This window comes from Coloeus monedula (genome assembly GCF_965178545.1).
Source record: "Coloeus monedula genome assembly, chromosome: 26".
Taxonomy (NCBI): domain Eukaryota; kingdom Metazoa; phylum Chordata; class Aves; order Passeriformes; family Corvidae; genus Coloeus; species Coloeus monedula.
The window spans coordinates 6,060,322-6,074,527 of NC_138806.1; the positions used below are offsets into that span (position 1 = coordinate 6,060,322).

The 14,206-nt window shown below is 63.1% G+C and overlaps 1 protein-coding gene across 1 annotated transcript; it reads left to right on the forward strand.

The window, feature by feature from the left end:
* Nucleotides 1–11,847: 11,847 nt before the first annotated feature.
* On the forward strand, nucleotides 11,848–13,501 carry NXPH3 (neurexophilin 3; the record flags this gene model as incomplete). Its single annotated transcript, XM_082297270.1, has 2 exons — nucleotides 11,848–11,904; nucleotides 12,770–13,501. 2 exons carry the CDS (start codon nucleotides 11,848–11,850, stop codon nucleotides 13,499–13,501), a joined length of 789 nt encoding a protein of 262 aa, XP_082153396.1.
* Between the last annotated feature and the right edge of the window lie 705 nt (nucleotides 13,502–14,206).

A 14,206-nucleotide genomic window follows, 5' to 3' on the forward strand; every position in this document is an offset into this window, starting at 1 on the left:
GCAGGGACGGGGGACAGGAGGGATCCGGTGCCGCTCCAAGCTCTGCCCGGGGCTGCTTTCCCGATGGGAATTACAACAACGGGATAACAGCTCCCGGGAGCTGCTTCCCCCCTCATCCCCCGGGATCCGGAGCTGGGATTGGCTTCGCAAGGATCCCAACCTGCGCCGGCCCTGCCGCCTTTCCCGGGATTGTCCAGCGCTTCCCAAAGTTCTTGCGGGAATCCATTCCTGCTCCGCGGATCCTTTGGGATCCAGGCGCCAAAGAAAACCCTTCAATATTTTCCCGGGATTTGGTGGAGGATCCAGCCGGGCTTGTCCGGTTTTATCCCGTTATCCCTCGCTCGGCTCCTCTCAGGCACCTCCGCCCCGGGCTGGGAATTCCGCTGCCCTGAGCCTTTTATGGGATCCCCGATTCCTCCCAATTCAATCCTGCTTGGAGCGAGGATCCACGATTCCCTGGGACGGGGATCCCTGGGATTTGATGGGGATTAACCCAAAATTTTGAGCGGGAATGGGATTTGGAGTGGGATCCTCCCAGGATTTTGGTGGATTCCGGTGCTGCCGGAGCCTCTCCCTGCCTGTCCCGCGGGGCAGGTGGGAAAAGGGGCTGGATTGGGGCAGGAATGAGGAGCGGGAATGTACCGGGATCAGCGGGGCTGCAGAGCCTCATCCCGGGAACGCTCCTGGATGGAGCCCAGGGATGGAGCTGAGCGTTTTCCCAGATTCCGGGGTGGGATATCCATGTCCTGGCACAGGGATATGCTCCTCCTCCTCCTCTTCCTCCTCCTCGCTCCAGGACCTCCAGCGGCGGAGCCGGGGCTGTATCCAGCTGCCTTTCCCATCCATCCCATTCCCACCGTGCTGGCCGCCCCCGGGCTGGGAATTCTGCCGGCAGGGAAGGCGATATCCGTGTTAGCAAACCCTGGGAATGCAGATGGAGGGAGCAGAGCGGCTCTGGAATCTTCCCCAGGAGCCGCAGGAGCTCCCGGTTACCGTGGGATCATGGAATGCTCTGGGGTGGAAAACATAAAATCCCATCCCCGGCGATGCTTCCCGTTATCCCAGGCTGCTCCAGCCCGGCCTGGGACGCTCCCAGGGATCCAGGGGCAGCCACAGCTTCTCTGGGAATTCCATCCCAGCCCTTTTTGACCCTCCCAGGGAGGAATTCCATCCCAAAATCCCAACAAACATTCCCTCCTCCGGGCCGGGCGGGTCCCGTTTGATGCCACCCCTCGTGCAGGTACAAGGGTGATCCCGTGGGATTGGGAAATGAGATCCCTTTGGATTCTGCGGGGTCGGGAAGCCGGGCTGGAAGTGAGCCTGAATTCCCAGCGGGAAGCTCCCCAGGGATGTGGTTTCATTGGATTTGAAGATTCCGGCTCTTTTTGCAGGGAATTTTGGAGCGTTTTTAAGGATCCCCTTGAGAATCCAAGCGTTTTTCCAGGTTTCTCCTGCTGCTGCTGGAGGGAGGGAGGGAATTCTCCCCCTTTCCCGGCTCCTGGGGTGATGATTGGCTCTGGATTGATTGGAGCCGTTTCCTGTAAATGCCTCGGGAATAAATTCTGCGGGATCGATGGATGCCCCGAGCAGTGGCTGGGAATTCTGCTGCCCTCAGCAGGACCTGGAGCGGCCTCTTAATGAATCCCGAATTCCTGCCAATTAATCCTGCCCGGAGCGACCATCCACGATTTCCTGGGGCTCTGTGGCCTTCCCGCAGCCGGAGCGGGCTGGAAATCCCGGATCCAGCCGGGAATATCCTCGGGATGAGCCTCGGGACCGAGCCAAGGCCCCACCTGGGGACGCTGGGGACACTTCAGGGGTGGCCCTGAGCCGGGGGCAGATCCCGGCCCGCAGCTCCCAGCCGGCCAAAACACCGGGAATTCGCTCTGCTTCCCGCCGGGAAGCTCCAGCCTGGGCGCAGGAAAGGACAAAGCCCCGATTGTGGGGATGGCGCGCCCTGAGCCCCATCCCGGCCCTAAAAGGTCCCTTTGTCCCCATCCCTGGGAGCGGGAGCTGCTCTGTGCCACCCTCGGGAACGCGGAGATCCCGGGAAAGGAGCCCTGGAGCTCTGCGGATCCCGGTCCTGGCGCTGGAGCAGCCTCCGGGCTCCCCCAAATCCCTCTGGGATGAGCCGGAGCCGCTCCCAGAGCTGCGCGGGTATCCCAGATTTTGGGGTGCCGGCCCTGGCTCTGGGATCCGATCCCTCCAGAGGAACTTGCCGCCCTGCCAGCTCCAGCCTGGGATTCGCTCCATGGGTTTGGGGATGAATTCCTGCGGATATTTCCACTTTCCCTGGCAGGTTTGGGATGTTTTTCCCTCCCGGCCCCGGCTCTGGCATCAGCTGTGGTCGGGCTCGGGTTCCACCCCTCGCACATTTCCAGGCTTTTGGAGCCGCTTTTCCCAGCGGAGAAAGCTCGGGAAGCTCGGGAAGCTGCCAGGCCACCTAAACAGAAACACATGGATGAGGCTCCGGGAAATCCGAGAGGGATCCCAGGGAATCAGAGCCGGGGATAAACGGGAGAGGGGTGGGAAGGGCCGGACGCGGCGGCTCCCGGAAAAATGGGGAGATGGGAGAAGTTCCAGGCTGGAAAAGGGAATTCGAGATCTCAGGACAGAGGGAAAAGGGATGAGGGACAGGAGAGGGGATGGGAAGAGTCATCCCTGCTGGAACCGAGGGAGACTCCAGTGAGATTCCCACTGAAATGAGGGGAAATTCATTGAAATTCCCACTGGAACGGGAGCCCTGCTCACATGTGGGATAAGCACGCCATTCCCGGGAAAAAGAATCCCACGGAAGCACTTCAGGTATTTGTATTGAACCCCAAGTGAGCCCATCAGGATTAACGGGATCCCAAAGAATTCCAGGGAAATCCTGGAACTGCCGGGGTGAATCGCTTTCCCGTCGGGATCCGGCATTCCCTGTTCCCAATCCAGGAGCTCCAGGGGCCTCCTGGGATCAATGAACGCATCCGGGAGCATCCCCTGGAGGCTCCTGGGGATCGCAGAGCCTGAGGATGAGGGGGACTCGTGGATAAATCCCCCAAAATCCCCCCCAAAACTTGGACATCCCTTTTTTGGACTTCCGAAAAATCCCGCCCCCCTCAAAAAACTCGGGATAAAGGAGTTTGGAATCTCGGGTTGTGATGGATCCTGGGAGATCCTTCAGAGTGGGATGCAGGGAGGAGGAATCCCTGGGATTGCCGGAGCTCCGGGCAGGATCCAGCTGATTCCCAGCTGCCGCCCCTTCCCCGGTGAATCCCCAAACCCGGCCCTGGCTCCCGGCCCTTTCCCAGCCCCAAATCCCGGGATTTGCAGCTGGGCTGTGCCGGCGGCTGCGCGCAGCTGGAGCCGGACCGCGCTCGGCGTCACCGGAACGGGAGATTCCCGCTGGGATTCGGCTCCAGCGGCGCAAATTCCCTCAGCCCCGGCCCCCCCGGCAGTGGGGAAGACGAGGAAAACTTCCCAAAATCCATAAAATCTGAGCGGGAGCGGGCACGGGAGGACGGACAGCTCCAAAGAGATGACGTCACCACCCCCGTGTCCCATCCTGGGATTAATTGGTTTAATTACCGGGTTAATCACGGCTGAGTCAGCGCCGGGACACCAATCCCGCTTTTTACCTGGAAAAACCATCCCTGGCTCTATCCCAGCACTGTGGGGGGGAAAGCTTTATTTTCCAGCCAGGAAAATCCCATTTTTTTCCATGGAATTGGGGTTTTTCCCGGTCCTGCCTCCCGGCGGCCGCCGCTGTCCCCCCGGAGGGTCCCCAATATTTTGGTGTTTTTCCCGAAGAAATTCCCCAGGATTTTCCCTGGATTCCCACCTTGGGGAGCCGCCAGGCCTCGGCCAGATGTTTTCCATAAATAATCAAACGAGGAGCGCACGGGAACGGGGAAAGCAAATCCAATTAGGCTGGAGAAATCCTCTGGAAAAGGCCGGCGCTTTCATCAGCTCCGCATCAAAATAACAGATTCCTCATTCCGCCTTTTTTTTTTGGACAAAACCCGGCTGGAAGAGCGTCCCCATCCCTCTCTCCCGAAATCTCGGTCCAATCTCCCCATCCCAACTCTTTAGAAAGGTGGACGGGGAAAATCCGAGCCAAACAAATGTTTAAAAAAGCAGGAAAAAGAAAAGGGATTTGCCAAGAGAAGGGGAAAAGCTTCGGAGTTCGCTCGATTTTCGCCAATGAAAATCGATTTTCCTCCCGCTGCTCCCTGGGGTTCTGGCTCGGGATCCCCCGGGACTGGGATTTGCCGTGTGGGTTTCACCTCAGTGGACAATTTGCTGCTTTAATTCGCTAAAACCTCAAAAGCCACAACGAGGCCGGGCCGGAGCAGCCGGAGCAGCCGGAGCTGGATCTGATCCTGCCTTTTCCAGGGACAGCCCGGCCCTGCCGCTCACCTGGGGCTGGGAGGGGCTTCCCAGCCCCAGAAATCCCGCCTGGAATTCTGGGGAGCCAGCCCAAATCCCCCAGAGCCGGCAGCACAGCCCCGGCTGAGCGGGGGATGCCGGAGCGGAGCAAATCCAGCCCCGGGCACGGGGTGGGAATGGGAGCAGGGATCAGGGAGAGACTGCTTGGAATGGGATGAAAGACACAAAAATGGGAAATTCACGGAGAAATGTTCCCGTGGAGTGGCGGAGCGAGGCTGGGATCGTCCTGGAGGGTCGGCCCGGGGTTTGTCCCGGCTCCAGAGGCTCCGGGTGGATTTTGCATCAGGCAGGAATTGATAAAATGCAGGAACAGGCGCTGGCACAGGGACAGAGCCTGGGAGCGGCCGGAGAGGGGAGAGGCGGCCACCGCCGGGGTCACCCCGTGGCCACCGCCGGGGTCACCCCGAGCCCCAGGACTCACCCAGGGGTGAAGGACAGCAGGAATTCTCCACAGCGGGATGGGATGGGATGGGATGGGATGGGATGGGATGGGATGGGATGGGATGGGATGGGATGGGATGGGATGCGATGGGATGTGGCCTCTCCCAACCTGAGAAAAGACCATAAACCCCCCAAAAAGCACCAGACTCCCCAAGTATTGTCCAGTTTGGGGTTCTCCCAAGGCTCCCAGTCCAGGATATTCCCTAAATGGGAATAATGGGAATAATGGGAATATTCCTTCCTTCCTTCCTTCCTTCCTTCCTTCCTTCCTTCCTTCCTTCCTTCCTTCCTTCCTTCCTTCCTTCCTTCCTTCCTTCCTTCCTTCCTTCCGAATTCCTTCCTTCCTTCCGAATTCCTTCCTTCCTTCCGAATTCCTTCCTTCCGAATTCCTTCCTTCCGAATTCCTTCCTTCCTTCCGAATTCCTTCCGAATTCCTTCCTTCCTTCCTTCCTTCCTTCCTTCCTTCCTTCCTTCCTTCCTTCCTTCCGAATTCCGAATTCCGAATTCCGAATTCCGAATTCCGAATTCCGAATTCCTTCCGAATTCCTTCCTTCCGAATTCCTTCCTTCCGAATTCCTTCCTTCCGAATTCCTTCCTTCCTTCCGAATTCCTTCCTTCCTTCCTTCCGAATTCCTTCCGAATTCCTTCCTTCCGAATTCCTTCCTTCCGAATTCCTTCCGAATTCCTTCCGAATTCCTTCCGAATTCCTTCCGAATTCCTTCCGAATTCCTTCCTTCCTTCTCCTTTCCCCTCATCCCGGAGCAATCCCGGCCCTGTCTGGGCTGCGGCCGCCGGGATAATTCGGGAAGAAGCCGCATCATTATCCCGAGCACGCTTTTCCAAGCGCGGCTCCATCTGCGCCGCTCCCGGGGGAGTCTGAGCCTGCCCGCGCCAGCTCCGCCTCCTGCTCCGCGCCGGGGATGTGGGAAAGGCTCTGGAGATGGAAAACCGGGAATCCTGCAAGGCGCCGGGAAGAGCCTGGCAGCCGCTTCCCTCGTTTTTCCTTTTCCAGCTGCTTTTCCCCCCGCGGGACTCCCGGCCCCATCCGGGAAAGGCAGAAATTCCCCCAAAATCGCTGGGATAAGTGAAGCAGGCAGGCGGGAGAGCAGGGAAGGCGCTCGTGCAGCCCATCCCCCATCCCCGCATCCCCCGGGAAGCTCCGGGACCCCCAGACCCCCCCCCGGACCCCCCAAATCCCGGTCACAGCCACGGGCAGTGGCCAAGGGCTGGAAAACCCGGGATCAGCTCTTCCCTCCGGGATTCGGGATGGGGTCAGAGGTCGCTGCCACGAGAAGGGGCTGAGGAATCCCAGGATGTGCCGAGCTGGGGTGGAATCCAAGGATACTGAGGAGAATCCGAGGATTATTCCCGGGAAAACTCGGGACTTCACCCACGGGGAGCCCCCAAAGCAGAGGGGAGGGTGGGCCTGGCCCGGGGACGCCCCCGAGCCCCCCCAGTGCCACCTTCAAGCACCGCCAGACGCCGCACTTCCCCCAGCCCAATCCCAAATCCCCCCCAAATCCCAGAACCCTTGGCCCAGGTGGTTTTTTTTCCCGGGAATTCGATCCCCGGCACGGAAGCGGCTCCGGGCCGAGCGGGCTGAGCTCGGCCAGCGCCGGCCGCCCCCGCCTTGGAGCATTCCCAGGCTTCTGCCGGAGTGCGAGCGCCGGGAACCCCATGGAATTCCTGCCCTCCGCCCCCTGGCCGAGCGCCTCCTGCTAAAAATCCGCAGCTCTGACCGCAATCAGGGAATTTGGGGATTGGGGATCGCTGTCGGGGGTTGTCCGGAGGGCGCTTGGCACGCTCGGATCCTTCTCCTCCGCAAGGGCCGAGAATTCCCGAAGTTTTCCCTGATTATTTGAATCCCACCCAGCGCTCCCAGAGCTGGGCGGGACCCCCGAGATCCGCCCGGGTTTGTGTTCCCTGCTGGCCCCAGGGCTGGGAATCCGGGATGGGAATCCGGGAAGGGTCCCCGGGCCAGGAACCGCTGTGGTGCTGGGTTTATCCCCTGGGATGCGGCCGGGATTGCCGATCCCGGCGGGAATGGGCAGGGCTGGGCCGGGCATCTCCCCGGGAGCCTCCCCTCCTCCAGGCAGGCAGGACAACGGGAATTTTTTCCCTCCGAGGTTTTTGGGTTCTCCGGGCTGGGATCAGCCGCCGGCTCTGCTGCGCTAGGGGAGGAGTTCTGGGTGAATTGAAGCTTTATTGGGGAAAAAGCTGCGTTTTACACCCAAAACGCCGGGAAGGGCTCGCGGTCCGGCTCTCCCCCCTGCACAAACGGCTCCGGCACGGTTCTGCTTCCCCCGGGATTGCTCCTCGCCCGGAGAAGAGGCTCCGGCTGCCTCTCCGGTTGTTTTCAGGGAATTCTCTTCGGCCTCCGAGGGCGGGAAGGGAAACCGGAGCCGCCCGTCCCCACTTGGGGAACCCTCTGGGCTCCTCTGCCCCAGCACCCCCAGCCCGGCTCCAGCTCCAAACCCCTCCCCGAGCAGAATCCAGGAGTTCTTCCCTGCCCTGCTCCCGAGAAAACCAAAGGAGAGAAACCCAAAGGCGCCGGGGATGGGAAATCAGCGCAGGGAAACGGGACAGACTCGTCCTTGGTCCCGCTTTTCCCTGGATAAACAGGACTTTTCCTGCTTCATCCCGGTCAGTGATGGGGTGGGAGGTGCGTTCGGGCTGGGATTCGCTCCCGGAGCGGCTCCCTGCTTCCCTCTGCAGTCGCTCGGCGGGAAGGGCCCGCTGCGCTCCTCTTCCCCCTTCTCCCGGCTTTTCCAAAGGCAGGGAAGTCCCCCGGGCCTCCCCGGCGGGACGTGCCCCCATCGCGGCCCCCCCAGATGTGCATCCAGCTCCAGATGTTGGGCTCCAGCCGCACCCGAACCCCCCAGGTTTGCTCTGAGTTTTGCCCTCCCAATTCTTTGGGAACCTCCCGTCCCCTCCGGGCCTCCAGGAGAGGGAAAGGAAGCCGGGAGGAACCTTTAAATCCCTTTCCCCACTTGAAATTCCCGGCAGGCTCCCGCGGGAGCTCTCAGCGCTCGGGGAACGCGGTGCGATGAGGGGGGAGCCTTGGGAATGGATGGCTCCTTATTCCTGGGAAAGGGAAAGGAAAGACCCCTGAGCACGGCTGGGAGCAGGGCAAGGGAGCAGAAATGGGGATTTGGGATCATTCCCCCGGGAGCGACGTTGTTTGATCCTTTGGGATCCAGCCCGGAGTGCTCCGGAGGCGAAAGCGAAGTGGTTTTGGGAGGAACCCGCGTTATCCACACGAAAAGTTGGACCCTGCCCGGCTGGGAGCGCCCGTCGTTCTTAATCAATACCCGGATTAATTAATGAGCTCCCTCCCCGCGGCCGGCAGGGATCGAGGGATGAGATTCCCACTCCTGCCGGGCTTCCTTTAAATTCCCGGGACCTCCTCCCGGGCTTTGCCGCCTCTCCCGGCGCATCCCGACTCCCAGGGCTGGAGGTTTTTGGGGATTTTGGCGCTTGGAGCCCTGCGGCTGTTCCGGCTCTGCGGGAGCGGGGGGGATTGGGGACATCGGGATGTGTCCCCTCCTCCTCCTGCAGGGCGCGAGGGGACCGAGCCATTCCCCCAGCATCCCACAAAAGCCACCGGCACCCCCTGGAATGCGCTTGGGATGCGTCCCCCGCGCGGCTGAGCTGGCTCGGGGTGGGTGGGATGTTCCCAGAGGAAAATCACAGAATCCCGGAAGGGTTTGGGGTGGAAGGGCCTTAAATCCCATCCCATTCCACCCGCAGGGGCAATTCCCGCTATCCCAGGCTGCTCCCAGCCCCGTCCAGCCTGGCCTGGGACACTTCCAGGGATCCAGGGGCAGGTTCCCAGATTTCCATCCTGCCGGGAATAACTGCGGATCCCCGACTCGGGGATGCTCCCCCCGCCCGCGGCTGCAGCTCCGCTCACCGAAACCTCTCCTGATCCCAGGAAATTCCCTCTTCCCGGCCGGGTTTGTCTCTCCCACCTCCCCCCATCCCTATTTCTGTAAGACCTCGAGGAAAACGCTTCCCAAAATCAGAGCCGGGAATGGGGAGCGGCTTTGGGCTCTCCAGAGCCTCTCCCGTCCCCTTTTCCCTCCTTTCCCGGCTCTCATCCCGCGGTTTCCCGGCGGGGCTGAGCCCCCCCAGCCTCAGCCCCTCTTCCCAGCGCTGGTCCCGCTAGAGGGCAACAGAAAACCGGGAAAGAATCTCTGGGAAAGGCCCTGGCAGCGCCGCCAGGGCTCCTTTCGGTTCGGCTTCCGCATCAACGACACCCAAAAAACGCCTCAGGTGCTTCCCTGGATCCCGAGCCGCTTCCCGAGGGTCGGGAATCACCCCCGGGGGAGCGGCTGCGTCCTCCACTCTCCCAAAACCAGCCGGGGCCAGTGGGAATTCCCGGCGGGGTGGGAATGGGATGAGCTTGAAGGTCCCTTCCGACCCAAACCGCTCCAGGATTCCGTGAAAACCGGGCAGGAACGTCCCTCCCGGAGAGCCGCATCCCTGGAGCTGGGCGAAAGGGAGGTTTCCCAAAAAGCCAGAAATCTGCGGCTGAGCAGATGCAGAGTCAGACCCTCGGCACCGACTCATCCCATCCTCACGGAGAGGCCGGATCCCGACTCCCCTTCCAATTCCGCATCCCGAGCCAGGACCCTCCTGGGAAAACAGCAGGAAAATTCCCTTTATCCATTCCGCCGCCTGCTCCCACCCCAATCCCACCCGATTTTCCAGCACCGGGATCACATTCCCGAGTGTTTCAAAGGAAAGCCGACCCTGAGCTCCGGCCTGGATGGATTCACGGCCATTCCCGAGCTCCCGGCGCTGCACGGGAAGGGCGGGAGATCCTGGATGTGCCACAGGGATGGGGCTGCAGGATCATCCGGGCTGGAAGCGCCAGCCCGGGGCTATTTCCAGAGCTCCAGAGGGAGCACAGGAGGAACTGGAGCAGCTCCTAAACCAAGCCGGGTTTATTCCGCTCCAGTCCCCAGCTCCCTGCTGGCACCAGGAAAGCCGGGAAGCGACATTAAATCGTTTTTATCCCTCGCTCTCCCTCCTCATCCCGAGCCAGGCTGAGCTCGGCTCGGCCCCGGAGCCACGAGGAGCCCCAGAGCTGCTCCCCAAAAGCATTCCCACATCCAGGATCAGCCTGGGAACGGGTGGGATGCATCCAGAGTGGGCACGGATCCAAGCCCACCCCTGGAAAGCTCTGGGAATGCTGCACAGGGGATGCAGTGCCTGGAATGACTGAAAAGCAGGGAATGACAGTGGCAGTGGGAGGTTTTATGGGGATCTTTTATGGGAATCTCGGACGTGCAGCCCCTTAAGGGATCCCGGAGGGGCCGGGGCAGTGCCGGTGCTGCCGGATTTCCTCAGCTCTGCGCTCCTGCCGCTCTTAGGAGGCTCCAGGGTCTGCTCCTGGCTGAATATTCTGGAATTTGACAGCCCTGGATACCAGGGAGGGGTTTTGGAGGCATCCATCACTTTTTTGGCTCCCTCTGGCATGGGAACCGGGATCTCCAGGATCTCCTTTGGGATTCAGGAGGAGACTGAGAACCACGGGGTCAGAAAGGTTGGGAAAGACTCCGAGGTCACCCAATCCCAGCTTTGCCTGAGGAATCCATTCCCACCCTGAGGTGCCACATCCCCCTTTCCCCCAGTGTCCCCAGGGGCTGCCAGGGGACCCCCAGGAAGCTGCTCAGGGAATAAAACCCATCCCAGCCCCCAGGAAATTCCTGTCCACGGCGGGGTTTCCAACCGGATTCGGATTTCCAAGAATCCCAGGAGGTGCCGAGCAGCGCTGCGGGTGCCCGGCCTTCCTGCCCTTCCCAAAAATCCCAGTCCAGGCCTGGCCCCACGATCCCGGTGGGAATCTGGCCCTGTTTGCCGGGCAGATGGGCGGCTGGCGGGGCTCTGGGCAGATCCTGCACCACACCGGGATCTTTTCCCAGGAATTTGCTCCATTTTTAGCGTCCTTGCTTCCCAAAGCAGCTCAGGGAAAGGGGGAATGTGGAAAGGGTTGTAAAGCAGAGGGATTTTCTCCTCAGGGTGGGAAAATCCCGGGTTTGATCCCGGTCCCGCCCAGGGGAAGTTAATCCCTGCTATCCCAACTCCTCCCGAACGGTGGGGAAAGGAAAACTGCCGCCCTCCATGGGATAAACCCATCACAGACCCCAAAGCAGCGGCCTCTGGCTGCTTTCCGAGGGCCGTCCCCGCCATTCCCTGAGGGATAAACTGGAAACCAAGGTGGCCGAAGCCTTTTCCTTTCCCCGGAGGGAAGGGGCCGGGGCAGAGCCGATCCCGGGGCAGAGGGACAAGGACAGAGCCGGCGACCCCCGCGGCTCCCCCGGTTGTCCCCCTATCCCAGTTCGCTCCCGTTCTCCCAGTTCTCCCCCCAGCCTGGGCCGCTCCTCCCGAGGGAGCGATGGGGACTTTGCCAGAGCCCCTCCCCCCCCTATCCCCCGGGGACCCCCTCGGGGGGCTCTGCTGGGCCACGGGCACCAAAGGGTTACCCCGGAGGGGCCGCTCGGGCCCGGCACCTGGCGGGGGAGGCGGGAGCGGGGCGGGAGCGGGGATGGAGCGAGCGGGGATGGAGCGAGCGGGGATGGAGCGAGCGGGGATGGAGCGAGCGGGGGATGCAGCGGAGTTTCCCTGAGACTCCGGCGAGCGGCGGGCGGGGGAGCGGAGGGGCGGCCGGGGGGCGGGAGGCGGCGGGGCGGGCAGGGGACAGGGGAGGGGACAGAGAAGGGGACACGGGGACAGCAGCGGCCGCAGGTGAAGCCGCCGCGCCTCGCCCGGAGCGGCCCCGCGGGGCGGGAGCTGCCGGGGCCACCATGGGCCGGGGGGGGCCGTAGGGAGCCGCTTCGCTGGGGGACCCCCCCCTTCCCCTCGCTGACGCTGGAGGAGAAGGGAGGGAAAGAAGGAAAAAGGCGGAAAATCCCGGCGAAACCCTCCCCAAACCGGAGCCACGGAGAAGGCGGCGGCGCCGGCTGGAAAATGCATCTTCCTCGGAGCTGCGTCCTCCTCCTCCTCCAGGGCAGCATCGCGCTGCTGGTGAGCGCCGGGAGGGCAGGGGGGACCGGCGGCTGCGGGCACCGGGGGTCGCGCAGCCACGGGCACGGGGCGAGCTGGCAGCCGGCAGCGATTCCCGAATCCATCCGTGCATCCCTGCCCACCTCCGGGAAAAAAACGCGTCCCAAAACTTCTGCTATTTGGCCGCGGGGAGCGGGCAGGGCTGGCGAGGAGAAAGCTCCGGATCACCCCAAAAATCCGCACGCCCCCAGCCCCGCGCGGCAGCCCGGGGAGGGCTGGGGCAGAGCCGGGGACAGGCCGGCTCCGGGCTCCGCTTGCCGGTGCCCCCCCGGCCGGGTCAGCCCTGGGCACCCCGCGGGTTTCTGGGTCTCCCAGCCCCGGGTGATGGGGCTGCAGCACCCCCCGGGCGCCCCCGGTCCCCCCCGGAAGCCCCTGGATGTGCCGATTTTGGGGTTCCAGGAGCGGAGTTGGCAGAGGAGCCCGGGCTCGGCTCAGGGCAGCTCCCCGGGTGCCAACTCCGCTCTGCTGTCCCTTGTCCTGTCCCGTGCCACAGCCCCGGGTGTCCCCAGGCCCCGGCGGGGCAGAGGGGCCGTGCCGGGAGCCGGGCATGGGGGTGAGGGCACAGGGTGGGCACCGTCCCCGCCCCTCAGGAACTCCCCCGGTGCAGGAGCTGTGCCCTGAGCCAGCAGAGAGCAAACTGGAGCCTCCCCGGCTCCTTTTACCATTCCCGGAGCATCCAGGAGGGACGAGGGCTGGAAAAGCTGCTGTCAGAAGGGAAATACAAAACAGAGAATAAAGGGCAAATCAGGGAAGCGAGGGTGGGGAAGGGGCTGGGCAGGGGTCAGATGTGCACCGCCACCTCTCAGCCCCTCCGTCCCTTGTGCAGGTGCTCTGTGCTCCAGAGGAACCCGGGAAAGGCGCGGACCAAGGCGAGCCCTGGAGCCGCGGGAGAGCCGCGGTGCCGAAGCTGCGGGAGCTGCTCTCCCCAAAGCCCCTCCCGAGCCTGGGCCCGGCCCCGCCGCAGAACCGGCCCCTCCTGGGGCTGGGCAGCGGCTCCCGGGAGCTCTGGGGTGTCCTGGAGGACCGGCCCGGGCGGGACCTCGCCCCGCGGGCACCGCGGGACCTGGGCCCGGCCTCGGGCAGGCTGCAGAAGCTTTTCGGCTGGGGCGATTTTTACTCCAACATCAAGACGGTGAAGCTGAACCTGCTGATCACGGGCAAGGTCGTGGATCACGGCAACGGCACCGTCAACGTCTTCTTCCAGCACAACTCCACGGGCCACGGCAACATCTCCGTGAGCCTCGTGCCCCCGACCAAGGCCGTGGAGTTCGACCTGGAGCAGCAAATCTTCATCGAGGCCAAGGAATCCAAGGTGTTCAACTGCCGCGTGGAGTCGGAGCAGGTGGCCCGGGCCAGGAAAACCTCGCTGTGCACCTACGACCCTGCCAAGACCTGCTCGCAGGAGCACACGCGGAGCCGCGCGGCCTGGCTCTGCTCGCAGCCCTTCAAGGTCGTCTGCGTCTACATCACCTTCTACAGCCCCGACTACCGCCTGGTGCAGAAGGTGTGTCCCGACTACAACGCCCACAGCCGCCGCCCCTACTTCCCCTCGGGATGAGCCCCGCGCCGCGATTCCCGGGGCCCCGCGGGCGCCCGGGGCGGGGGGGAGGGATGGGGGTGGTTTGGGAGCGGGGGATGCTCCCTGGAAAGCGCGGGCGTGGAAGGAAGAGGAGATGTTCCCGTTTTCCCCCATGGCAAGAGGGGCAGCGGCAGCGGCAGACCCGGACCTGGGGTCCGGAGAGACTGGGATGTGGAGCGAGGGCTGGACTTGGGATGTGGAAATAGGACAGAAAGCCACGGTCGGGACCCGAGTTCCTCAGCGCAATAATGGATTTGCCTGGATTTGGGTTGGTGATTCCAGGTAAAGAGGGCTCCGGAGGACGGGTCACAACACCTGGAGACCGGGAAGAGCTCGGGAAAGGGGTGGGGGGGGGGGGGAGTCACCTGATGGTGCCACCGGCCCCCGGGCACCCCTCGCCTTCCCCAGATCCCGGTTCTGCAGGAGCTGGGAGGAGTTCTCCCACGTGGGGATGAGTTTTCCCATCCCAAAGGCTCCCGGGATGGAAACGGAGCCGGGATGGGCAGGGCCGGGCCGGTGGCAGGGGGGGTTCGGGGCCTCGGAGCTGCGTTCCCGGGCGGAGCGGGGCGGGGATGCGGCACAGCGAGGGATCCCCGCGGCTCCCCCGGCGCTGATTCACGCCCGGCCTCCCTCCATCCCCTCCATCCCCTCCATCCCCCCATCCCCTCCTGCCCCGATCCATGC